This window comes from Aegilops tauschii, chromosome 3 (assembly GCF_002575655.3).
Source record: "Aegilops tauschii subsp. strangulata cultivar AL8/78 chromosome 3, Aet v6.0, whole genome shotgun sequence".
Classification (NCBI taxonomy): domain Eukaryota; kingdom Viridiplantae; phylum Streptophyta; class Magnoliopsida; order Poales; family Poaceae; genus Aegilops; species Aegilops tauschii.
The window spans coordinates 193,037,691-193,062,588 of record NC_053037.3 but is presented as its reverse complement, the minus strand read 5'-3'; the positions used below and the strand labels follow the sequence as shown (position 1 = coordinate 193,062,588).

Here is a 24,898-nt window from a genome sequence, read left to right as displayed (position 1 = left end):
GTTCCTTGTTGGAACATGGATATTTTTGGGATATCACAATATCTCGTATTTTAACTAATGCATCTATATACTTGGTAAAGGGTGGAAGGCTCGGCCTTATGCCTGGTGCTTTGTTCCACTCTTGCCGCCCTAGTTTCCGTCATACCGGTGTTATGTTCCTTGATTTTGCGTTCCTTACGCGGTTGGGTGATTTATGGGACCCCCTTGACAGTTCGCCTTGAATAAAACTCCTCCAGCAAGGCCCAACCTTGGTTTTAACATTTGCCACCTAAGCCTTTTTCCCTTGGGTTCTGTAGACTCAAGGGTCATCTTTATTTTAACCCCCCCCCCCCGGGCCAGTGCTCCTTCGAGTGTTGGTCCGAACCGAGCAACCTATGGGGCCACCTCGGGGCAACTTGAGGACTGGTTTTACTCGTAGCTTGACTTATCCGGTGTGCCCTGAGAACGAGATATGTGCAGCTCCTATCGGGATTTGTCGGCACATCGGGCGGCTTTGCTGGTCTTGTTTTACCATTGTCGACATGTCTTGTAAACCGGGATTCCGAGACTGATCGGGTCTTCCCGGGAGAAGGAATATCCTTCGTTGACCGTGAGAGCTTATAATGGGCTAAGTTGGGACACCCCTGCAGGGTATAAACTTTCAAGATCCGTGCCCGCGGTTATGTGGCAGATGGGAATTTGTTAATATCCGGTTGTAGATAACTTGACACTTGACTTAACGAAAACGCATCAACCGCGTGTGTAGCCGTGATGGTCTCTTCTCGGCGGAGTCCGGGAGGTGAACACGGTTTCTGGGTTATGTTTGGCGTAAGTAGGAGTTCAGGATCACTTCTTGATCATTGCTAGTTTCACGACCGTTCCATTGCTTCTCTTCTCGCTCTTATTTGGGTATGTTAGCCACCATATCATGCTTAGTCGTTGCTGCAACCTCACCACTTTACCCCTTCCTTACCCTTTAAGCTTTGCTAGTCTTGATACCCATGGTAATGGGATTGCTGAGTCCTCGTGGCTCACAGATTACTACAACCACAGTTGCAGGTACAGGTATTGCGATGATCATGACGCGAGAGCGATGTTTACTTGTGTTGGAGTTCTCCTTCTTCTTCTTCGTCGATCTTGGGTTGGGTTCCTGGTCAGCAGCCTGGGCTAGCAGGGTGGATGTCATTTGAGTTTCTGTTTGTGTTTCATCCGTAGTCGGGTGTTGATCTTATGTATGATGTATTGGTGTATTCTTGGGGCGTTTGTGCCTTTTGTATGTATCCCCATCTATTATGTAATGTTGATGTAATGATATCCACCTTGCAAAAGCGTTTCAATATGCGGGTCTATCCTTGGTGGGACCTTCGAGTTCCTCTCGGATAGGGTCGCATATTGGGCGTGACAAGTTGGTATCAGAGCCTCGACCGACCCTAGGATCCCCCTGATTGATCGTATAGTTTGGCCGATGTCGAGTCTAGATCAAAAAAATTCGGAGTCTAGTTATATCGGAGAGTAGGAATTCTTTTTACTCCTCTGCCCCTTCGTCGCTCTGGTGAGAAATCTTGACGTATGTGTTTTGAACTATTCCTCTTCCCCTTCAATTTTTTTTAGGATCACGCGGTTAGTTTTTCGTTCGTTGTCCTTTCTCTTTTCAATCCGGCGCATTTCTCTTCGAGTGGTTTCGATCCTTGTCATCTTTTGCAAGATCAATCCTCAGCTCTTTTCAATCGATGTTGTTTCCCTGTCCGAAGTTGTCCTTGTTTTTCCCACCCGCCCACCCTTCTTCTCGGAACCGGAGTCCGAAATCGAGTATCCATCCTACTCGTACGAAGCCTTTGCATTCTTTCTACCGGTGTTTTCTCTTCAAGCTATTCGTCGGTTCTCCCTTCCAAGTTGCCTTTGTTTTCCCGCCCTCCCACCCTCTTATTCCCGGAGCCTAAGTCTCTTTCGAGCATCAATTTCATTCGTGCGGAGTATCTTCAGTCTTTCCTCAGTTGTCTCAACCGGTGGATTCTCGTCTAGTTCATCATTGTTCGTCTCATTTTCTTTCCAGTGGTTTCAATTCAAGCTTTTTCGATGTTGATCATATTCCTGTCCTCGACTCAAGTGCTTTCTTTGCTCGTTCACCTCTCGCCAGTTTAATCATTCCGGAGTGATGAAGTCATCTCAGAAGATTCATGTTTGCATTCAATTATTTCGAGGTTGTCGCCTCATTCAAATCTTTCAATTGTTCCGGTGCATCATTTCCCATTCAACAATCCTTTCCAACGGTGTTTCTTTTCAGTGGGCCAATAACCCACAGGTCTTTTCCCAGGATCTTACCTGACTCTTCTAATTTTTCGGAGCTACTCTCAAATTCTTCTCCAAGTTTGTCGTAAGAGTGAATTCTCATCAGTCATATTCCTTCTCCAAGATCGCTTTCAAAACATTTTCATCGTTGGTTCATCGTTTCTATTATCCATTGTTCCAGAGTGTCTCAACAATTCATGGTGGTGTTTCTCGTCATCATTCTCGGATTTTGAAGACCGAAGAGGAGTTCCTCTTAAATCCTTACCCGTTCTTCCAAAGATTCATGGTTCTAGCTTCATGCCATCCTCTCAAAATTGTTTTCGATTGTGAGAATTCTTTTCACCCATCCAGAGCAATTCAGGAGTCTTTTCATTTTGATTCTCCGGAGCCCATCATCTCAGAATTATTCATTCTCAGCTTTCAGATATCCTCTAATCAGTTCATGATCTCTTCGTTCTCATGTATCTTAATCTCTCAAGTATCTTCGTTCATTTTCTAATTCTTCCCGGTGTTTCTTTATCTTTTCTTCATTCATTTTCAATTTTTACGGTGGTTCATTCAAGAATTATCTTCCGTTGTTATCGTATCAATTCATTCGTTCTTTCCAAATTCTCTTCCATTGTTACCGGTGGTTCGTTGAAGTCCTTCTCAAGTTTGCGCTATATCTATCTTAATCCTTTCTACGAGAATACGTAGTATGCCAAATCCGTTGCTTGTCATCAATTTAAATTGGTGAAGGATATGCATAACGCAATTCTTATTATGGTTTCATCCAAGTGATCTAGTTTCTTCTTTCCAGAGTTGTTCATCATGTCACATTTCTCGGTTCGAGAGGCTTCATCTTTTTCTTTTCCGGAGTTCCAAGTTTTCCGCATTATCTCGTCGCGAAGTTCCATCTAAATCATCGCAAGGCTTCACCTTGTGTTCTCAACTTCTCTTTCGTTTTATCATCCTTTTTGCCGGAGTTCTTCATGGAGGCTCTACATGGTGGTTCGTCAAGGATTCTTTTCATTTTTCAATTGTTCTTCAAGATTTCTCTCGAAGTTATGATCCGTCAAGCCATACTTCAAAATAAACATGGTGCTCAACACATGTTTTGTTTTGTGGAGTCCAAGCATTCTTCATCTTGCATTCTAAAGTGCAATTCGTTCTACCTTATCATTTGAGGTGGTGTTATGTCATTCTTGACAATTTGAGTTCGCGTTTCATGATTCACATGTTGTCAAGAATGAGATATTTTAAATCCACCAATCTCTTCGTTGGATTTATCTTGTGTCATGTTTCACCTAAAGCCTTCCCTAAGGAATGTTGCTATTATGGTGCTTATCAATGATCCAAGTTTTCTCCTATCCTCTTGGTGAAAGAAGTTTTTCATCGCCTTGGTGCTCTCACTCAAACCAATGGCTTCCTTTAGTGGCCGTTTCTCACCTCACAATGTTGAGTTGTTTCCATAAGCCCACTACAAGCTTATTCTTTTCGTTGTTTGTTTTCCAACAACTCCATTCAACTCTTCTTTGTAAGGATGCTTTTCAAATTCAAGTGTGATAGAAACTGTCAGTTGTTTCTCCCTTCTTTCTTTACAACAATCTAGCTTCTATCCTTTCATTCCAGAGGCTTTGGGATGTTGTTATATTCGCCCATCATCTCATTTTGGAGATTGCTTATCCATTTAACCGGAGTGTCGTGTTTTCATTCGAGCTCTCCCATCTTATCAAGTTTTGCCTCCTTCCTCAACCAGAGTGCGGTCTGAAATATTTCTTACCCCTTGTGCCATTTTTTCAATAGTTCTGGAGGCAGTGTGTTGTTTATTTCATCAAGTATCATCCCATCTTCTCAAGTTCATGTTAATTCCTTCCATTTTCTATCGGAGTGCTGTCCAAATTATGTCATTCTTGTTCCTTGTTTCTCTTTTCTACCGGTGTGCGTTCATATTAATTTTGATCCGTTAAGCTCTTGTTTCATGTCCTTCAACCTACAAAGGTTCTCGCAATGTTCCTTGTTCCTCTTTGATAACGGAGTGTTTTTAATCTCGTTCATCTCCCTTGTATTCTCTCTTTTCGTTCGTTCAATCTCTCAAGGTTCGTGGTTTCACTCGTTTGTCAAAGAAGCAACTTAGCTTTACCTCTTCTCTTCCTCTTTCGTTTTTCTCCGGTGCCATCTTTAGATCTCGTCCAGATGCCTTCCATGTTTTGTGTGGCCGCCGTGTGTTTCATTTGTATGTTGCATTTCATCATAGCATCAGGCACATTGCATCTGCATGTTTTCATAAAGTTTGCATCCGTTCGTAGTTGCCGCGTCCCTCCTCGCCTCCGTTGACCTTTCTCCGTCCAACCGTTCTTTTGTTGTCTGACCATTTGACCCTCTCTGCACAATGCACTGACCCCCTCGCGCGCGCCCGGAAGTTGTCCCGAACCCGACCCGCTCTGTCATGACCAATGGGTCCGGATCATCCCCTAACATCTACAAAATATCTCTGGCTTCTTATTTGGGCTTCCCTAGCCTATTTTTCTCGACCGCCCGATCTAAATCAGAGGGTCCAATTAGACCTCTATCCAAAAATCCACTTGCTATATAAAGACCAACCCTAAAATCTAGGGACATGTCCCATCGATCCCTCTCGGCCGCCGCCACTGTCTTCCTCGGGATCTCATCCCGATCCAATCCACCAACCAGCGCTCCCCCATGTCCCTCCTCAATCCCCTCGCCCAGCCAACCACCGAAGCCTGCAGCCTCCTCCCACTTTGGGATCATCTGCCGGCCAACCCAAGCCCCTCCTGCGCCCGAGCCCTCCGGCCTCGAGCTCCACCACGCCTCCAGCTGTGCCGAGCACACGCGGGACTCCTCGCTCCCGTCGTCAGCCATGAGCCCCGTCCCCGAGCTCGTACAGCCCCATGGCGCCCCGACCTCCAGATCGAGATGATCTCGATCCCAAGTCGCCAGGCCAGACTCCCTCGCCCTCTCTCCTGCTCTCCTTCCCTTTCTTCCCCATCTCTCTGCCGTGTTTCACCCTCTCTCTCTCTGTCTCGTTGAAACAGAGAACTCCCTCAGGTTCCCGTCGCCAACGGCCGCCATGGATGCCTCCCGAGCTCCAGTTCGCCACGCGGCCGCCAGGAACTGGTGTCCCGCGGCCGGATCCGTCAAGCTCCGCCCCTCGCTAGGCCTCGCTCGCTCACCGCTGTCGCGCCAAGTCCGCCTTCGTCCTCTGCTTCCCCTGCAACGAGCAGTAGACACTGTCGGCCTTCAACGCCGTCCGCGCCCTCCCCCGCCTCAGATCCGGCTGGATCCGCCTCCTCCTCCAGCCACGGCCCTTCCTGGCCAGATCCCGCCGCTGCGCTGCCGTTTCAGGCTTCTAGCCGCTCAAGTCCCGCCTCGCCGCACCTCTACTTCGCGTGAGCCGAGACGAGCCGGCCGCTGCAGCTCGCTCGCCTGGCGTTGACCGGTCGCCTAGGCCACCAGCTCGACCGCTTCGGCTTGCCTCCTCCACCGACCTGCCTCCAGCCCAGCTGCTACCCGTGGCCCAGCCCCCACCTCTACCGATCTGGGCCGAGCCCAGCTAGGTGAGCAGTCTAGCCGCCCAGTGCAGTATCCAGATTCGGCCCGATCCATGTTTTTTTTCCTTCTGCGATTTTAGCAATTATCCCAGATTTACAGTTTTGCAGAAAAACCCCTAGTGTTCATGCATCTAATAACTAATTAACCATGCATCATATGTAAATAATTTATATATGTAAAATGCTAAGAATTTCATCTAGTTTCATAATATCCAACTTTCATCCATGTTAAAAATGTTTAAACCTGCTGTTTGTTTAATTTTGTATAAATGCCATGCTAAAATGTTTTATTTCATAACTAAATAACCGTAGCTCCGAATTTAATAAACTTTATATGTAAATGGGGTATAAAAATGCATAGATTAACTTGGTGCACCTTGTTTTACTGTTTAACAACAATAAAATATGGTTTTAGGTAGAACAGTACCATATCCAAAATATGCATGTGGGGATTTTCCGGAATTGTTGTTTGTTATTTCCGGCCTCATTTAACTTGCCTAAATAGTTAGTTTACTTATGCTTCACCCCTTGCCATGTTCAATAACATTTAATATTGTTGGGTACATAAACGGGAGAAAACTAAATAATCGTATGTGGTGTTTCGTCAATATGCAACTCGTTGCATATTGAGCTCCACTTAATTTGTAGTGTTGTTTGTTGCACTTTGCCATGCCATGCATCTTTAAACCGGACATGCATCATACTTGGTTGCGCATCATGCCATGTTTATGTGATGGTTGTTTACCATGTTGTTTGCTTCTTTCCGGTTTGCTTCCCTCGTTAGCTTCGGTTTCGTTCCGGAGTTGTGAGGATTCGTTCGACTACGTCCGTTTGTCTTCTTCATGGACTCGTTCTTCTTCCTAGCGGGATCTCAGGCAAGATGACCATACCCTCGAAATCACTTCTATCTTTGCTTGCTAGTTGTTCGCTCTATTGCTATGCCGCGCTACCTATCACTTGCTATATCATGCCTCCCATATTGCCATGTCAAGCCTCTAACCCACCTTTCCTAGCAAACCGTTGTTTGGTTATGTTACCGCTTTGCTCAGCCCCTCTTATAGCGTTGCTAGTTGCAGGTGAAGATGAAGTTTGTTCCTTGTTGGAACATGGATATTTTTGGGATATCACAATATCTCTTATTTTAATTAATGCATCTATATACTTGGTAAAGGGTGGAAGGCTCGGCCTTATGCCTGGTGTTTTGTTCCACTCTTGCCGCCCTAGTTTCTGTCATACCGGTGTTATGTTCCTTGATTTTGCGTTCCTTACGCGGTTGGGTGATTTATGGGACCCCCTTGACAGTTCGCCTTGAATAAAACTCCTCCAGCAAGGCCCAACCTTGGTTTTAATATTTGCCACCTAAGCCTTTTTCGCTTGGGTTCTGCAGACTCAAGGGTCATCTTTATTTTTAACCCCCCCCCCCCGAGCCAGTGCTCCTTCGAGTGTTGGTCCGAACCGAGCAACCTACGGGGCCACCTCGGGGCAACATGAGGACTGGTTTTACTCGTAGCTTGACTTATCCGGTGTGCCCTGAGAACGAGATATGTGCAGCTCCTATCGGGATTTGTCGGCACATCGGGCGGCTTTGCTGGTCTTGTTTTACCATTGTCGAAATGTCTTGTAAACCGGGATTCCGAGACTGGTCGGGTCTTCCCGGGAGAAGGAATATCCTTCGTTGACCATGAGAGCTTATAATGGGTTAAGTTGGGACACCCCTGCAGGGTATAAACTTTCGAGAGCCGTGCCCGCGGTTATGTGGCAGATGGGAATTTGTTAATATCCGGTTGTAGAGAACTTGACACTTGACTTAACTAAAACGCATCAACCGCGTGTGTAGCCGTGATGGTCTCTTCTTGGCGGAGTCCGGGAGGTGAACACGGTTTCTGGGTTATCTTTGACGTAAATAGGAGTTCAGGATCACTTCTTGATCATTGCTAGTTTCACGACCATTCCGTTGCTTCTCTTCTCGCTCTTATTTGCGTATGTTAGCCACCATATCATGCTTGGTCGCTGCTGCAACCTCACCACTTTACCCCTTCCTTACCCTTTAAGCTTTGCTAGTCTTGATATCCATGGTAATGGGATTGCTGAGTCCTCGTGGCTCACAGATTACTACAACCACAGTTGCAGGTACAGGTATTGCGATGATCATGACGCAGGAGCGATGTTTACTTGTGTTGGAGTTCTCCTTCTTCTTCTTCGTCGATCTTGGGTTAGGTTCCTGGTCGGCTGCCTGGGCTAGCAGGGTGGATGTCGTTTGAGTTTCTGTTTGTGTTTCATCCGTAGTCGGGTGTTGATCTTATGTATGATGTATTGGTGTATTCTTGGGGCGTTTGTGCCTTTTGTATGTATCCCCATCTATTTTGTAATGTTGATGTAATGATATCCACCTTGCAAAAGCGTTTCAATATGGGGGTCTATCCTTGGTGGGACCTTCGAGTTCCTCTGGATAGGGTCGCATATTGGGCGTGACATCGTCCCTGTCCTCCTTCTCGACAACCGCTGCCTTAGTCCCTACACTCCCGCGGTGAGGCCCTCGGCCTCTTCTCTCCCTGTCCCCATACGCACGCGCTCACGGTCGTGGCCTCCTTCCCGCGCGCCTGGACCGGCGCCCCGCTCGCGCCCCCCCCCCTCCTGCTCGCCCCGGCAAGCCGTTGCTGCTCCCTCGCGCTGCCCGCGCGCCTCCCCCCGCTCTGGCCGCCGAGGCCCGTGCCCGTCGTGGCCTCGTCCAGCCTCCCCTGTCCACCACCCCAGCGCCCGTCGCGTTGCCTCCCGCTCCCCGCATCGCTGCCCCGCTAGCCCCACCGCACCAAGCCGCGCCCGCGCCCGACGCTGCCGGTGCCCACTGCCGCCCGCACGTCCCGCGCCCCCCTGCTGCCGGCCGCCGACCGCCCCGCCTTCGGCCAACCTCCCCCTGCCGCGTCGTGGCCGCGAGCTCGCGCCCGACCGGCCTCTGCAGCCGCTCGCCTGCTGCGCCCAATGCCCCACGCCCATTCGCCCGCTAGTGCTCGCCCGTTAGGGCTCCCCTGGGGCCAATGACAAGTGGGGCCCCGCCCCTAGAACGTTTAAAAAAAAGAGAGAATTAAAAATAATAATAATAATAAAATTATTAATTAATTAACCTAATCACTTAGTTAACTAATTAATCATGATTAGTTAGTCTAGTCTATGACGAACAGGACCCACACGTCTATTGACCTAGTCAACAGATGGTTGACTGCTGACATCACGCTGATGTCATAATTACATTTTCTAAATAAATTAATTTTGTTAATTAGAAAATGATTTAAAAACTTTAAAAATTAATATAAAATAAACCGTAGCTCGGATGGAAAAACTTTGTACATGAAAGTTGCTCAGAACGACGAGATGAATCCGGATACGCAGCCCGTTCGCCCGCCACACATCCCTAGCATAGCAAACACGCAACTTTCCCCCTCCAGTTCATTTGTCCGAAAACGCGAAACACCGGGGATACTTTCCCGGATGTTTCCCCCCTTCGTCGGTATCACCTCCTACCGTGTTAGGGCATACCTAGCACTGCGTATTGCCTCTTTATGTTTTGTGATGCTTTGTTTGCTCCGTATTTACTGTTTCTTCCCCCCTCTTCTTCCCCGGTAGACCCCGAGACCGGCGCTGATGCCACCGAGTACGACTACGTCACCGACGACTCTTCTTCTTGTGCAACAGAGCTTCCAGGCAAGTCCCCCCCCCTTTGATCACCAGATATCGCCTATTCTCTCTCTACTGCTTGCATTAGAGTAGTGTAGCATGTTACTACTTTCGGTTAATCCTATTCTGCTGCATAGCCTATCATTGTTGCTACAATTGTTGATACCTTTACCTGCTATCCTAATGCTTAGTATAGGATGCTAGTGTTCCATCAGTGGCCCTACACTCTTGTCCGTCTGCCATGCTATACTACTGGCGTGATCACTTCGGGAGGTGATCACGGGCATATGCTATATACTATATACTGTTACATTACTTATGATACTGTTCGGAGATGGGGGCTAAAGGGGCAGGTGGCTCCATCCCGGTAGAGGTGGGCCTGGGTTCCCGACGGCCCCTGACTGTTACTTTGTGGCGGAGCGACAGGGCAGGTTGAGACCACCTAGGAGAGAGGTGGGCCTGGCCCTGGTCGGCGTTCGCGGATACTTCAAATAATACGCTTAACGAGATCTTGGTATTTGATCTAAGTCTGGCCACTGGCCTATACGCACTAACCAACTACGCGGGAACAGTTATGGGCACTCGACGTCGTGGTATCAGCCGAAGCCTTCGTGACGTCAGCGACTGAGCGGCGCGCGCCGGGTTGGACCGCGTAACGCAACTTCCTTTGAAATGGAGGTTGCTAGGTCTGCTCTCCGGCCGCGTATGCAACGTGCAGGTGTGCAATGGGCGATGGGCCCAGACCCCTGCGCGCATAGGATTTAGACCGGCGTGCTGACCTCTCTGTTGTGCCTAGGTGGGGCTACGACGTGTTGATCTTCCGAGGCCGGGCATGACCCAGGAAAGTGTGTCCGGCCAAAGGGGATCGAGCGTGTTGGGTTATGTGGTGCACCCCTGCAGGGAAGTTTATCTATTCGAATAGCCGTGTCCCTCGGTAAAAGGACGACCCGGAGTTGTACCTTGACCTTATAACAACTAGAACCGAATACTCAATGAAACACACCCTTCCAAGTGCCAGATATAACCCGGTGATCGCTCTCACCCAGGGCGACGAGGAGAGGATCGCCGGGTAGGATTATGCTATGCGATGATACTTGGTGAACTTACCATCTACTCTCTTCTACATGCTGCAAGATTGAGGCTGCCAGAAGTGTAGTCTTCGACAGGATTAGCTACCCCCCTCTTATTCTGGCATTCTGCAGTTCAGTCCATCGATATGGCCCCTTTACACATATACACATGCGTATGTACTTTGGATGAGTACTCACGGTTGCTTTGCTCCCCCTTTTCCTTTCTTCCTGGTTGTCGCAACCAGATGCTGGAGCCCAGGAGCTTGACGCCACCGTCGACGACGACTCCTACTACACCGGAGGTGCCTACTACTACGTGCAGGCCGCTGACGACGACCAGGAGTAGTTTAGGAGGATCCCAGGCAGGAGGCCTACGCCTCTTTCGATCTGTATCCCAGTTTGTGCTAGCCTTCTTAAGGCAAACTTGTTTAACTTATGTATGTACTCAGATATTGTTGCTTCCGCTGACTCGTCTATGATCGAGCACTTGTATTCGAGCCCTCGAGGCCCCTGGCTTGTATTATGATGCTTGTATGACTTATTTTATTTTTAGAGTTGTGTTGTGATATCTTCCCGTGAGTCCATGATCTTGATCGTACACGTTTGCGTGTATGATTAGTGTACGATTGAATCGGGGGCGTCACACCCTCGGCGTGAGTTCGTGGCCTGACGGTGCGGGCCGCCACAGCATGGCCACCGCGGCCGTGGCGTGAGCGGCGCGGGCCGCTGCCTCCTCCTCCGGAGCCTTCTGTCTGGGCGTACAAGGGCAGCGAGTAGCCGGGGGGGAGGTCGCTCGTACCAAGGCCTCGTCACCTCCGGCCTCACGACGACGTCGCGGGGGCGGGCCAACCTCTTCTTCGACGGAAGTAGCCCCTGCTCTCCACGGGTGCTCTTTCTTTCTCAGCGGCAGAGAACCTCCTAATCGGCGCCATGGGTGTCGCAGCAAGACGGTGGAGCAAGGTGGAAGAAGAAGAAGAAGGCAAAGTGGAGAAAAGAGATGAGCGACGGGGGCTCTGCCCCTCTCCTCATTTATAGCCAGAAGGAGGCCGACCGCCGGCCTCCACGATCGCAGGTAATGATGGTTTTCTTCTGCATGCAGCAGGGTCTCGTTAAGTCGAACGGTTGCCGAGGCGGCGTGGGGAAGCGGAGACGCCCACGTCCCGTCAGTCGCCATGTGTCAATCAAGGCCGCAGGCGGTTGGGGCCCGCCGCGCTCCGCACTTACCCTCTGGATTCGCCTCGAAGCCAAGTCCGAGCGCGCCTTGGCCCGGGGGCTACTGTCGGCGTCCTGGGAACGGGGGTACCCAGACCTGCCTGCCTGCGGCCCACGACGCGGCTCCACCAACGGCCTGGTACGGCCCAACTTCAGCAGCAACCACTCAAGACCCTCGCGAGGGGCCAAGCCTCGCGAGGCGGACGACACCAAGGCCTCCTCAGGGGCAGCCTCACTAGGCTGGCTCCCGAGGAGCGGAGATATCTATGCAAGGGGCACCACGCGAGGTTCGCGTGACGTGAGCCATGGCGACCAAGGCCAGGCGGGCGCCCGCGGGCGCAGAATACCAGTTTCCTCTTTGGTGCTAAAGAGGCAGGCGCAGGCGAGGAGTCCCGAGGCGTCAGGAAAAGTTTTTCATATCGGTGCAACGAGACCAAGACCAGCAGGACGGCAGGACAGAGGTCATCGCGGAGCCCACAACTACATTACCACCAGAGCCTTTGGCAGGCGAAGACCATCTTTTGTCAGGATAGCTTGTACTAGTTGTCTCCCTTCGAAATTGGCCGTTGTGGGATCCCTTCCCGCCTAACATTTGGGAAGAGGACCGGGGCCTCTATAAATAGGACTAGCCACCACCATAGGAGGCAACTCATCTTGGACAGGATCCATTCCGCCAAGGCTATCCCATCAGCTCACCAAGCTCAAGAACACCTCTCCTCATGATGTTGTTCTTACCTTGTACTTGTTCATCCTCGGTTTGCGAGGCAATCCACCACACACTGGAGTAGGGTATTACACCGCAACGGTGGCCCGAACCAATATAAACCCTCGTGTCTTTTGTTCTTGGGTTCGTCGAGTTAGGCCTTAAGATCGTTGTGCGAGCGAGCTAGGGAAAGAGAGTTCTTCGTGCGCGCGCCAGTGTTCAAACCTTAAGGGTTTGCCGGAACCCACGATCCGACAACAGAACTCATAATTTAATTTTTATGCTGCCTAGAATTGGAATTGGGTGATTTTCCCGTTTGTATTATTGCTTGTAAATATTCTACGGTCACAGGTTCAAAAAGACACAGACGATATCCCACGCAGCCGCAGCTGGGCACTCAGCATCAGAGCAACAATTATATAAGGTCTGATAAGATGCATGGTGAATTTTGCCTAGCTCTTTGATTGTGGTTTTAGGCCAGAAGAAAGAACACTCTAGGAAGTTGATGTAGGTAATCATGGCCGCTAGTAGTTGAGGATAATATAACAGAACAAAAGAGTATCGGTTTCCCAGCAACGTGGCAGTTCAACCACCGAACTAACAGCCTAACATTCATGTTGGGATACAAAATACGGAGTAGTACTCTGATAATAGTAGATCAATTCCATATGAAGATGACTACAACCGGCCAGCCTTGTCGTGGATTCGCTTTGTTTGTATTTGACGGAACGTGTAATGCATGATTGATGACTCGCATAATTAAGAAGCTTAGAGACGCCCCCGCAAGATGAAAAAGAAGAAGCTTAGAGACGATGATGAGTGTGTTTCAGACGAAATGCGCTGTACTAGGTCTAACAGAAACACGTCACGGATCGAGCATAGTTTAGTGAGAGACGGCGGAGCAGTACCATCATCACTCTGCAGCAGATGGAATGGATAGGCAATCCCCATGAGAACCCTGGATAATCAATCACATTCCAGATTACAGGTACGGCCAAGCTGACGGGGCGCATCTAGATTTACACGCACGATTAGAAGACAGTGACCGGTCAGCCTGGTGCAGCTCCATCGTAAAGAAAAAGGTCCGGTGGGGCGGGGGGAGTTGAGAGAAAGAAGAAGGGGCGAGGCATCTATCTATCCATCGTCAGCGGGGCACGCCGTTTGGGCAGGTTCACCGCACGCACGCACCAATTCCCATACTCTCTGTGCATGTGTACGCACGCCTTGCCTGCCGGGCGGACGGACGGAGTGCTCCGGGGGGTGGAATGGGGTGCCGCACCTGGACAGTTTTGCGCGCTGGCGCGTCCGTTTGCTGTCGTGCGATCCGGGTGAAGCAAGAGATGGGCGCCGCGGATCTGTTTTCCGGATTAGATTATGTGATCCGAGAGAACCCAACAACTTGGGGTTTGTGTGGCTGCGTCAAATTGCAACGTCGGAGCAACTCCAACGGCCCGACTTAAACGGACGGTGATTTCGTCCGTTTTTTATCCGTTTGGGTCGGGCAAACGGACACGGATGCCCGCTTCCGCATTTGGGTCGGCGCGTGCGTCCAATGCTGGTCTGAGACCCATTTTAACGGCGTTAAAAAAATGAACGCATGCATATTAAAAAAAGAAAAACAACATTAATTAAACATTAAAGCCGGCCACGAAGGCCGGCGAGAGTCCACGCGTCCACATTTGCATTTAATAAAAAAAGAAAACAGCACTACGAGGCGGCGCGCTGCCCTAGGCGTCGTCGTCGTTGTCCTCGGGGTCCGTGAGGTCGATGAGCGTCGGCGCCGGCCCGGCCCAGGCGGACGCCGTGTTCCAGAGCGCCGCCATGTCGGGCTGTGCCGGCGCAGGCAGTGCCGGGGCGGGGGGGGGGGGGGGTGCGGCCGCCTGTGCAGCCACAGCCTGGCGCGCCTCCTCCTCGGCCTCGCGCTGCTCCTCCTCGAGGTCGCGCTCGAGCATCTCCTCGTACTCGCCGCGACGGCGCTCCTCTGCCAGCCGCCGGCGCCACATCTCGAGGTACGCCTGCTCCTGCGCCGGCGTCGCCCCCAGCCAAACCGGTGGCGCGGACACCCACTCGCGCACCACTCCCCTCCAGGAGAAGCGCGCGATGGGCTCGGGCTCGGGCTCCGACTGCGGCTCCGGCTTGATGGGGGCCGGCGGGGCCACGCTGTCGCCCGCCGCGGAGAGGGCAAGGGCATGCGCCATTGCCGCCTCGTACCGGGCTTCCTCTTCCGCCTCCGCCGCCTCCGCTCTGCGCCGCTCGTCCTCCTCGCTCTCCCGGTAGACGGCCGCAAGGGCCGCCTGGTCCTCCTCGCGGACGACGAGCGGCCGGTCGACCTCGCGCACGCCCCGTCGCCTCGCCTCCTCGTGCTCGAAGGCGAACCACCTCGCCCAGTTGGGCGAGTCGGTTGCGTAGGCCTTGTCGAGGCGCTGCTCCGGCCTCAGCAGCGCCCGCAGGCGCCGCACCTCCTCCGCGTGAACACGAGCCGTCCGCGGCACCGTCGGCACTGGGATCCTATCTGGATCCAGATGCCAGTCGTGCGGCAGCGTCACGTCTGGATACGGCAGAGGCTGGCGGTTTTGCCAGTGCCACTCCGCCTGGTGCACTGGCACGTTCACGCGCTGCCTCTGCCGGCGAGGCGCCGGCGGAGGTGGGAGGAACTCTGAGGGGAAAGGGGTGGCGGGGGACTTGCCCTTGGCCTTGCTGCCGCTGGCGCCGGAGAAGAGGCCCATCTAGCTGTGGTTGTGGTGGCTAGGGTTTGCCGGCGATGAGGGAGCAAAGATGGGCTGATGTGGACGGCGAGTTTGGATGAGGACGGCCCCGCCGCACGGTCGGCTTAAAAAAGGACGAGCGTCGTCGCTGACACGTGGGCCCGTCGTCATAAATTAAGCTGACCGCGTGGGCAGCGGGTAGTTGGACGGCCGCCATGTGGGGACGCGGCGGATAGCGAGAAGGCGCGCGAAGCGTCCGTTCGGCGTCCGCGCCGACGCATTTGGGGCGCAAATTTGGGCCGCAAATGCGTCGGCGCGGACGCGACGCAGACGTGATTTGGGTTTGGGTCGGCGCGTTGGGCCGCCACTGTTGTCCGCGCTGACCCAAACGGACGCAGGCGGACGAAATGGATCGGCCCTTTGGAGTTGCTCTCAGAGCTTCGAAACGACGGGCAACTTTTTTTTCGGGTCAAACGACGACGGGCGAGTTTGTTAGAAAATGTTGTAGCAACAACTTTTTTTTGAAAAAACTCAGACTTTATTCATTTGTAAGTAGTACATCAGTTGTGAGGATCATTACAATTTCATTTAAAGGCTCCTCAAACCAATCAGAAGTCAAAGAAAATCTAGCTAATCTAGCAAGCTCATGAGCTACTTTATTTGCTTCCCTATTATAATGCTCAAATATAGCAATAACGAAATCACAAGCATAATGAAAACAGTCATCAAAGATTGCTGCCGCTGCATCCGTCGATTGTCCTCCACCATTCATAGTATCAATCACCTCCAAATTATCCGAATTTATAATAAGGCGCTAAAGCTTCCGCCATCAACATATTTGCGCAAAAATCTATTTTCTCATTCCCTCCAGCTATGAACCTGCCTTTGTCGTCTCGAAGGACCGCTTCCATGGAGCCCCTAAGAAGATCGTGATAAAAAAGTATCAACATTAAGTTTAACGAAACCTTTTGAAGGACAAGACCAACTCTCCATTTTGATCGACGCCTTGGTGATAATGCATTAACAAAAAAAATTGTTAGAGCAAGAATCCCAATGAGATCTGAGTTACATTTTGAGTTTTTTCATTGTGTACCAGCTTCCGTTTCTCCCATCATAGGTACCATGTTGAAATGGCAATCATCTCACGTACATTATGGTAACCCAATATCCACAAATGTTGATCTGGTAGGACTAGTAGATACTCTAACACCGCCTCTCCCACACGGTCAACTTCACAAGCTTTATCAATAATATCATCCATCCCTAGCCTCTTCCAGACCTCCTTTGCTTTACTACAGCGGAAGAGCATATGTTTTGTATCTTCTAAACCCTCCAAGCACGTGAGGCAGATGGGTGAGATCTTCATATGTCTGTTTGCTAGCGTAACTCGGCATGGGATTGTACCATGTAGCGTACGCCATAAGAAAAATTTAACTTTTGCCGGACAGGCTAACTTCCATATCTTACTCCAAATAGGGTTAGCTGTGGTTCGCCCCATCCCATTAGAGTGTTTCAGTTTACTTCCATACTGGTGATCCCACTCCAGAAAATAGGCTGATCGAACCGAGAAAATACCATTTTTTTGTATAATTCCAGGCAATGAAATCTTGCATATCATGTTGCGGTAGGGGAACTAAAAGAATCCTTTGTACATCGATTGACCACATAGTTTGTTCAATCAGGTCTTCATCCCAAGTATTAGAAGCAGGATCAATGAGATCACCTACCTTAGTTATCATGTTCCCTCCGTTAGGCGTTACAATTTTCCTAGTTGCATTGTTTGGGATCCAGGCATCTTCCCAGATATTGATGTTGTGTTCGTTCCCCACTCGCCAAATGTAGCCACGTTTCAGTGTATTTGTGCCTACCATTATACTTTGCCATGTGAAGGAAGAGTCTTTTTTTAACTTTGCATTTAACAGATCATCATCGGGGTAATATTATGCACGTAGGATAGAAGCGCACAAGGAATCAGGATAAACGGGCAGTAGAAAAACGAGGTAGAACCAAAAGCTCGCCCGCGCAGCGCCGTGTCCATGGCCAGGCCCAGGCGGCCTGCCACGAGCTTATAAAAACTGCACTGCTCTTTTTTCAGTGAACACATGTGGGTCGCAGTGGCGGCGGGATCCAATCCTGATGGGGCAAGCGCCTCTCTTATTTGGTTTTTCTGTTAAGTCTATATGAAGTTGAATCTTTTATGCCCACAAAAAAAATGTCTTTTATTGTTTTGTTAGTTCTATAAAAAAATTGATTGCATATAAAAAAGTTAAAAAGGTATTAAAAATGTACCTGATATATACAAAAAATGTACAATGTATATGAAAAAATTAGTCATCAAATATTTGAACAAAATGTTAATCATCTATTTAAAAATATTAAAAGTGTATAAAAAATGTTCCTTATGTATATGGAAAATTTGAAACGTGTATTAAAAAATTGAACAACAAAACATAAACTTTTGAAAAATGGTGATCGTGTAATGAAAAAATTTAATCATATATTTCAAAAAAATTGAACTTATATTAAAAAAATCCCGGTGTATAAGGAAAATATACAATCTGCATGAAAAAAGTAGTTGTCAAACATAAATTTGCAAAAATAAATGTTAATCATGTATTTAAACATTCCTGATGTAGACACAAAATGTATGAATATGAAAAAAAAAGTAGTCATCAAACACATATATTTAAAAAAATATCAAGTAAACTAAAAGAACTAAACTTGTATAAAAACATGTTGTTGATGTATACGAAAAATACATACATCAAAAATATTTATTTAAAAAAATTAGCTGGGTACTTTTAAAATGTTTAACATGTATTAAAAACCAAGAAAAAAGATACAAACAACACATAGAAAACAAAAAAATGACAATCAAAAAGGTTTTTAAACTAGTGAAAACCATAAAGAAATGCACAGAAAAAGAAATAAATAAATAACCCGAAGAAAACCAAATAAATTGGTGAAAAAGAAGATAAATACAAAAACCAGAGAAAATAAATGAAACCGAAGAAAGATAAAAGAAACAAAACAATGAAAACAGAGAAAAGAAAATAAAACCAAAAGAAAAACAAAGAATAAAAGAAAAGAAAATAAAAACAAGTGAAAACCATGAAAAGCAAAGAAAACAAGTGTAATATAAAGAAAACTGGAATTATAACGAAGAAAAGGGAAAAGAAAAAATGGTTAAAATATAAAAAAATAAAAGAAAAATTAAAAATTAAAAATGGGAGAAAACCAGAGCAGAGCGAACATATAGTGAGCGAGTCCTACACTAATATGCCGGCCGGCGCGTGTTGTGCCTGACGCGAGAGCAGCTTCTCTCTCGCTATAAGTGAGATATAACTCTTGCGGAAAAACAGTAGTTAACCATGAGGAGTCACGACTTAGGAGGGATACGCCACCAAAGAGGCCCACACGTTGCACTAAGGGTATTATTTAGTCGACCGGCCCAACATTCAACAGGTGGCCACCAGAGAGGCCGACATGGTGAAAAAAAGCAGAAAAGAAGAGAACAAAAAGATTCCCTCACCCGCGAGAGTGGTCGCTTGCCAGCCCGTTTGGGGCCTTGGACCATAGGCGAGGATCTGGCGGCTCACCATCTAGCGCGTAGCAAACCTCGTCGCCTTTCCTACCCCCCCCCCCCCCCCCCCCCCCTCCATCACCAGTAGCAACACTACCATCACCGGCCCTCACTCGTTGTCGTCGGCTTTGCACGACCGTCTCCCAGCAAAAAACAAATTTCAGGAAAGAAAATCTCCAAAAGTCGCCGGTCGCTCCACAAAATTAGCCGGTCCCAGAAAATATTATCGGCGGTTCTAGCAAAAAAAGATGCTTCCACATCGTCGGCCGCGGCAAAAAATATCGTCAGCAAGGGGCGAGGAATCGGTGGTCACGGTTAGAAGGTAGTTCGTCAGCACCAGCCTCCTGGAGAACGTCAGCAAGACAACATTTTCCTTTTCTTTTGTCACCACGGGGATGACACGAGCTGCCTATATTGGATTTGACCTCCAGGAGCCGCTGCGGCTGGCAGCGCGAGAGAAGCGTGGCGCCAACGTAAACCCAAAACGACTGAAGCAAAGCAAAAGCCAAGAGCAGATCCGTGGTGGGCATAAACTTGGAGAGAACGTAACCACGGCACGTGCAGACTGCGATGCGTATTATAAGAGGAGTTCACCTCCATCACCCAAATATATTGAGTTCTTGACCAACTGCGCGCACCTCATCGAGCCTGCCTAACCCCGCCCGCCCGCTAAACCCTACCCTACTCACCGGCGGCAGAGGTTTTCGTGAGCTCGTCCGACAATGGCGTCCCGTAAGTCCCCCTCCGATCCAGCCTGCCTTGATCAGATTTCCTCTTTTTCTTAAAAAAAAAATTGATCGATGCGATGATGCTTTGGTTTGGTTTGGTGTCTCTCAGTTTGAGAACTCGTGCGAGGTCGGGGTGTTCGCGAGGCTCACCAACGCCTACTGCCTCGTCCCGGCCGGTGGGGCGGAGAATTTCACCAGGTTGGTTAATCGCGACCCCTGGTGGCTTCTTGTCTTCTAATTGGTCCTCTCGTTGTCTTGTGGTTGCAGTGTGTTTGAGGCCGAGCTCGCCGACACCGTCCCGGTGGTCAAGGCATCCATCGGCGGCATGAGGATCCTCAGGACATTGTGCGTGGGCAACAAGAAGGGCCTTCTTCTACCACACACCACTAACGACCAAGGTAAGAAAGGAAGGTCCTTCCTTGTCCAGTGAGTGAGTCAGCAGTGACCTGACATGGGTTTCAAATGCCTGCCTGCCACAGAGCTCCAGCACCTCAAGAATAGCCTGCCTGATGAGGTGGTCGTCCAGCGTGTCGACGAGCGGCTCTCCGCCCTCGGCAACTGCATTGCCTGCAACGACCACGTGGCTCTCACAAAACCAGATCTCACCAAGGAAACCGAGGAGATCATCTCGGACGTTCTTGGGGTGGAGGTGTTCAGGCAGACCATCGCAGGGAGCATCCTGGTCGGCAGCTCCTGCGCCTTCTCCAACAAAGGGGGACTTGTACGCTACGCTCCTCATCACACCCTACCTACGATTCAACCTCACTGCTTGATTTCTGAAACTCGTCGACCTGACTGTGCGTGTGTGTAGGTTCACCCGCAGACGTCGGTGGAGGACCTGGACGAGCTGTCGACGCTGCTGCAGGTGCCCCTCGTCGCCGGCACCGTCAACCGGGGGAGTGATGGCATCGCGGCCGGCATGGTGGTCAACGACTGGGCGGCCTTCTGCGGTTCCGACACCACGGCCACCGAGCTCTCAGTGGTGGAGAGCGTCTTCAGGCTGAGGGACGCCCGGCCGGGGGCATTGGGCGCCGACGTCAGGAAATCCTTGGTTGAAAGCTGCTTTCTTTAGGGGAATTTTGCCTTCCCTTGCTGTATCTGTGTTTGTCATGAAATATTCTCAACTAGTACTCCCTCCGTAAACAAATAAGTAATGTAAACGCTTTTATATTTGTTTACGGAGGGAGTACTTCGCCAATCTGGATAGCTTCTTCGTAGGATTAAGCTCGTGATAAGACTTTCAACTAGCAAAGGCTGGAGGGTTTATCTCTCAAGACCTGAGTTATAAACAATAATGAGGGGCACAAATGACAATGCGATAGCCAAATGTTGCGAGTCCTACACTTCTGTTTTTCAGCTTAATTCCTCTTTGGAGGAATAGGAAAAGTGAGATCACTTTAGTTCTCGGAGTATCTCAATTGCCTATAGTATTAAAGAGATGTCGCTTGATTCATAAGATATGAATTTTTAATTTGGTTCTAGACTATTGTCCTTTTTTCCTTTGAAATATGAAGGATTTGTTCCTATCCTACATAGGAATAGGAATCATTCCTACAAACTTAAGTGCTGCAAAAAAAAAATCCTATCCTTTAGAATTCCTACAGAATTGCTCTAAAACCCAAGTAAAGTTGGCCTAAAATTTTCTTCATAGGTTGTTCCAAAGGAACATTGCAGAATAGACAAGACCACTACACTTTATTATAAGAAGAAATTCCAGGAACAAACTTCAATGTCCACATCCATCATACGAGCATCAGTGGAGAATTCCCACAAAAAGCAATCTAAGGCCATCACCCATCAGTCCTTCAAAAATTGCTGGTAAAATAGGGAATATTTACAGGGAAACAAGTAGAAAGAGACATAATTTAAGGATCAACATAAATAAGAATCTAGGGCAGCAACTCGATATCGATTCCTGGCAGAAAGTTCAGTAGTGCATGAGCACCCAAGTGCAAAACAAACACTAGTGGTTCGTTACATGACCAAAACATTATTATCTCAATCATATACTTTAGCAGAAACCCGTAAGCAGCAAATGTATATTGCATGGCAACGGGATGAACCTAACGGTATTCCAGATCCTACTCGAGCATGTCAGATAATGTCTTCTTCTTGTTGAATGGATCGGTGGCAGCAAGTAAAGACGCGATGACACTGTTGGGGAAAATGTTATCAGCCTTCATCCTCTCTCTAAATCCATAAACAGGTGTCTTTGCATGCACATATGCATTTAGCAGCAACTGGTACTGCCTAACCCTCCCATTATAACCCATCTGCCGCAACTGGTCAAACACCTTCTCTGAATTGTGGATGTCCCCTTTCTTTGAATAAGTATCAAGCAACATGAGGTATGAGCTGTACTGAGGCTTCATCTTGTTACTTTTAGACAGCTTGTGCAGTATAGATTCAGCTTTGTCCACCTCTCCAGCGCCCACATAGAGCTTCACCAGTGAATCAATTGTTGAGATGCCTAGTCTGCAACCATCCTCATCCATGCGCTTTGCTAGCTCCTTACCCTTCTTGAAAAGGTTTTGATCAGCATACACCTTCATCAAAGCATTGTAGAATTTGGAGGAGAGCGTTTTCCATGTCGCAAACATATCCTCAAAGACTTTCTCCGCCCGTTCAACGTCTCCAAGCCTACCAAAAGATTCTATAGCAGACAAGCACTCATCTAGACGAGGATTGGCCTCGCAAACCTGCCACATTCGCTCAACATCATCCTTCTTTCCAAGAAAAGCATATAAAGGTAATAAAATCTTGCAGGCATTGCGGTTTCCTTTGATATCACCACCCTCCATTGACTCCAAAATTGCTTCAGCTTTCTCACGATGACCAGCAAATATGTAGTGCTTTGCAATTGTTGCTTGAAACAGAAGATCTGGCTCAACACCTTCTGCCTGCATCGACTCAACAACTTTTTCCATACCTGCAATATCTCTTATAGCACCTTTGGTGTCCACAAGGAGCTTATAAGTGAAGAGTGATGGTTTCACATTCTCCTTTTCCATCTTCGCGAGAACATCAGCAATCTTCTTCTTGTCCACCCTTTTGTACAGTAGCAGAAGCTGATTGATAGCAAATACTGTAACTGGGAACCCAAGATCCTTCATCTTATTGAAGACTTCCTCTGACTTCTTCACATTTGCTTCAGACACACAATTAGCTAAAAGAGTTCTGTATACAATCTCACCCCTATGAGATATAGGAATGCTATCTATATACTTTTCAGCTTTGTAAACACCATGAACTTTAGCTACCAAATCAAGGCGCGAAGCATAATCACGTTCTCCCAGATCAATTACTTTGGAATCTTCAAGCCACTCCAGGAGCTGCGTAAAAGTGAATGAATTATCTTTCATGTAATAAGACAAACATGCTGTGATACGCGACTACAATGAGAACAGTCATGTATTCTCATGATACTATAGAGACAAGTAGTAAAGAAAATAAACATGTGGCGATTGACACGGCAAAAGGATATATTAGGAACATGTTTTATTGTTCACAGAATGCTAATTCCATTGTATAGCTATCAAAAAACAAATAATATGCGTCCTATAAATGGTTTGAAGAACAAAAAAGGACTTGAGGTTGTACAAATGCATCCAGTAAAAAGGTAATTTTGACTTCATTTTGATTTAAGCCAGAGATTGCTTGCATGTCTACTCATAATATGAGCATTGTGTAAAAAATAAGAATTCGCAATCATGGGAAAATAGAGAGAAAAATAATAAAGGGTAAAAGTTAAACACCTGCAAGGCTTTGAAGTAGAACTTCCGCTTCCTAAGGTTCATAATGACATAAAAGATATCACTTCTATCAAATGTATTGCCACCATCAAGCCATTTCTTCAGTGTTCCAGAGACACCATTCCTTGGAGCTTCCAACATCACCTTGAGAAGGGGGCTCTGGGAGGCCTTCTTCATTGGCTCCTTGTCAGGTTTTGCATCAGCATCATCTCCCGACAAGCCAATTCCATCAACAGCATCATCATCAGAACTCTCTTCAGATGGCAACTCCACATCCTTTTTATCAGCTTCTGGTGGAACCTCCAGATCAGAAAATCCGTCCTCCAAGTCATCGACCTTGTCACCTGAATTTGCACCAGTCTGAGAAGAGAAACTCCTACTCCACGTGGACCAGCCAGATGAGAACGGTAACCGACAGGCTGGTGGCTTTGGTGTACTGCAGCAACACGATTTCTGGCAACCCTGCTCACAGTGTTGTTCTGCATTCTTAGCATCAGCACTTAGAAGTACGTCAAGGCTTGCGCAACCCCGGACACTTGCAACTTGGCGGGCACTGACCCTGAATCAGAAGCAAAAAATGTCGGCTAAACCAGTTAACAGAATTAAACTATGTATGCAACACAAGATACATGTTGTATAGTCCTGAGCAAGCAGCCACAGGAAGATAAAATAGGTATAACTGGCTCATTTCATGAAAGGTGGGCACATAATTGGACATCAATCAAGTAAAAGAAAGGACAAGTATGGTACTTCAATCAAGCATCAGAAAGAAAAAAGGAAACGGGGAAATGCCAAGGCTTCAGGTACGTGGATATCCAACAGCATCGTGCGGAAGCAGGGTGTCAGGGTGAGAACTGCGATTTCCGACTACAGAACAGATCAAGGAATAAATGAACCCAACGACGGTGCGAGCTTTCCAACCCCCATCACCTGGAGATGCTATTATCAATGGTTACGATAGATCGCGACCTATTATTAACTGGGGATCGCGCTAGTACGGCACGGGGAATCAAATCAAAAGAATCTATAGGAAGAAGAGATTTAACAGGCGTCGCCGCGACACGACGAAATATACTGAGCTAATGGAACAGATCACGCGTCAGACTGTCCGCTGAAACCAACTGACCTATCATCCGGGCAAGAGCATCTGAATCCCTAGAGGGAGGCGGGGAAGGGCGGTACCTGAGGGGGTTGGCGGCTCTGCGGAGCGCCCACATGTCTGCGGCACGGGAGACTGCTGGGCAGCGGTGGTCTGAGGCGTTGGGGAAAGGGGAGGCGGCGGTGCGGTGAAGGGAACGCAGCAAGGGGGGGTTGGGAGGGAGGCGGCTAAAACCCTAGAGGAAGACGGGCTGCCTTTTGGGAGCGGGGAGAGGGGAACCTAAAACCCTAGCCGCCCGCGAGAAGAGGGGAATGGATGGGATAGAGGCGCGGTTCGGCGAGGAGAGTTTAGATATTTTTGCTGGGGCGCTAGCCGGAGAAATTACACTTTTCTGTTCAAGTGCAACACTTTGGTACTGCAACTTTAGAAACACAATAATACAGTACGGTTCTTGGAGCAACTCCAACGCGTCGACCCAAACGGACGGCAATTTTGTTCACTTTTTATTCATTTGGGTCGGACAGGCGAACACGATGTCCGCTTCCGCGTTTGTGT

The 24,898-nt window shown here is 48.6% G+C and overlaps 2 protein-coding genes across 5 annotated transcripts; one reads left to right on the top strand and one right to left on the bottom strand.

Moving 5' to 3' along the window:
• Nucleotides 1-19,356: 19,356 nt before the first annotated feature.
• On the top strand, nucleotides 19,357-20,973 carry LOC109772066 (eukaryotic translation initiation factor 6-2). 4 transcript variants are annotated; one of them, XM_073510267.1, is made up of 5 exons: nucleotides 19,357-19,496; nucleotides 19,602-19,668; nucleotides 19,760-19,890; nucleotides 19,972-20,213; nucleotides 20,304-20,973. In XM_073510267.1, exons 3-5 carry the CDS (start codon nucleotides 19,818-19,820, stop codon nucleotides 20,562-20,564), a joined length of 576 nt encoding a protein of 191 aa, XP_073366368.1. In that variant the 5' UTR covers nucleotides 19,357-19,496; nucleotides 19,602-19,668; nucleotides 19,760-19,817; the 3' UTR covers nucleotides 20,565-20,973. The 4 variants fall into 4 exon arrangements, with proteins under 4 accessions (XP_073366368.1, XP_040258307.3, XP_073366369.1 ...); XM_040402373.3 differs by having other exon boundaries at nucleotides 19,602-19,690; XM_073510268.1 differs by having other exon boundaries at nucleotides 19,602-19,694.
• A 383-nt stretch (nucleotides 20,974-21,356) lies between these two features.
• LOC109772057 (pentatricopeptide repeat-containing protein At1g80270, mitochondrial) lies at nucleotides 21,357-24,666 on the bottom strand. The gene is made up of 3 exons (XM_020330755.4): nucleotides 24,427-24,666; nucleotides 23,248-23,803; nucleotides 21,357-22,824 (listed from the first exon to the last, which is right to left on the bottom strand). Exons 1-3 carry the CDS (start codon nucleotides 24,459-24,461, stop codon nucleotides 21,574-21,576), a joined length of 1,842 nt encoding a protein of 613 aa, XP_020186344.1. The 5' UTR covers nucleotides 24,462-24,666; the 3' UTR covers nucleotides 21,357-21,573.
• Between the last annotated feature and the right edge of the window lie 232 nt (nucleotides 24,667-24,898).

What these genes read in the sequence shown, in the direction of transcription:
- LOC109772057 (XM_020330755.4), bottom strand. Translation starts at nt 24,461, where the DNA reads ATGTGGGCGCTCCGCAGAGCCGCCAACCCCCTCAG. An exon ending in AGAGCCGCCAACCCCCTCAG is followed by an intron (nt 23,804 to 24,426) that starts GTACCGCCCTTC and finishes CTTCTGATTCAG; the next exon opens with GGTCAGTGCCCGCCAAGTTG. An exon ending in TCTACTTCAAAGCCTTGCAG is followed by an intron (nt 22,825 to 23,247) that starts GTGTTTAACTTT and finishes ACTTTTACGCAG; the next exon opens with CTCCTGGAGTGGCTTGAAGA.
- LOC109772066 (XM_073510267.1), top strand. Translation starts at nt 19,818, where the DNA reads ATGAGGATCCTCAGGACATTGTGCGTGGGCAACAAGAAGGGCCTTCTT. An exon ending in ACACACCACTAACGACCAAG is followed by an intron (nt 19,891 to 19,971) that starts GTAAGAAAGGAA and finishes TGCCTGCCACAG; the next exon opens with AGCTCCAGCACCTCAAGAAT. An exon ending in TCTCCAACAAAGGGGGACTT is followed by an intron (nt 20,214 to 20,303) that starts GTACGCTACGCT and finishes GCGTGTGTGTAG; the next exon opens with GTTCACCCGCAGACGTCGGT.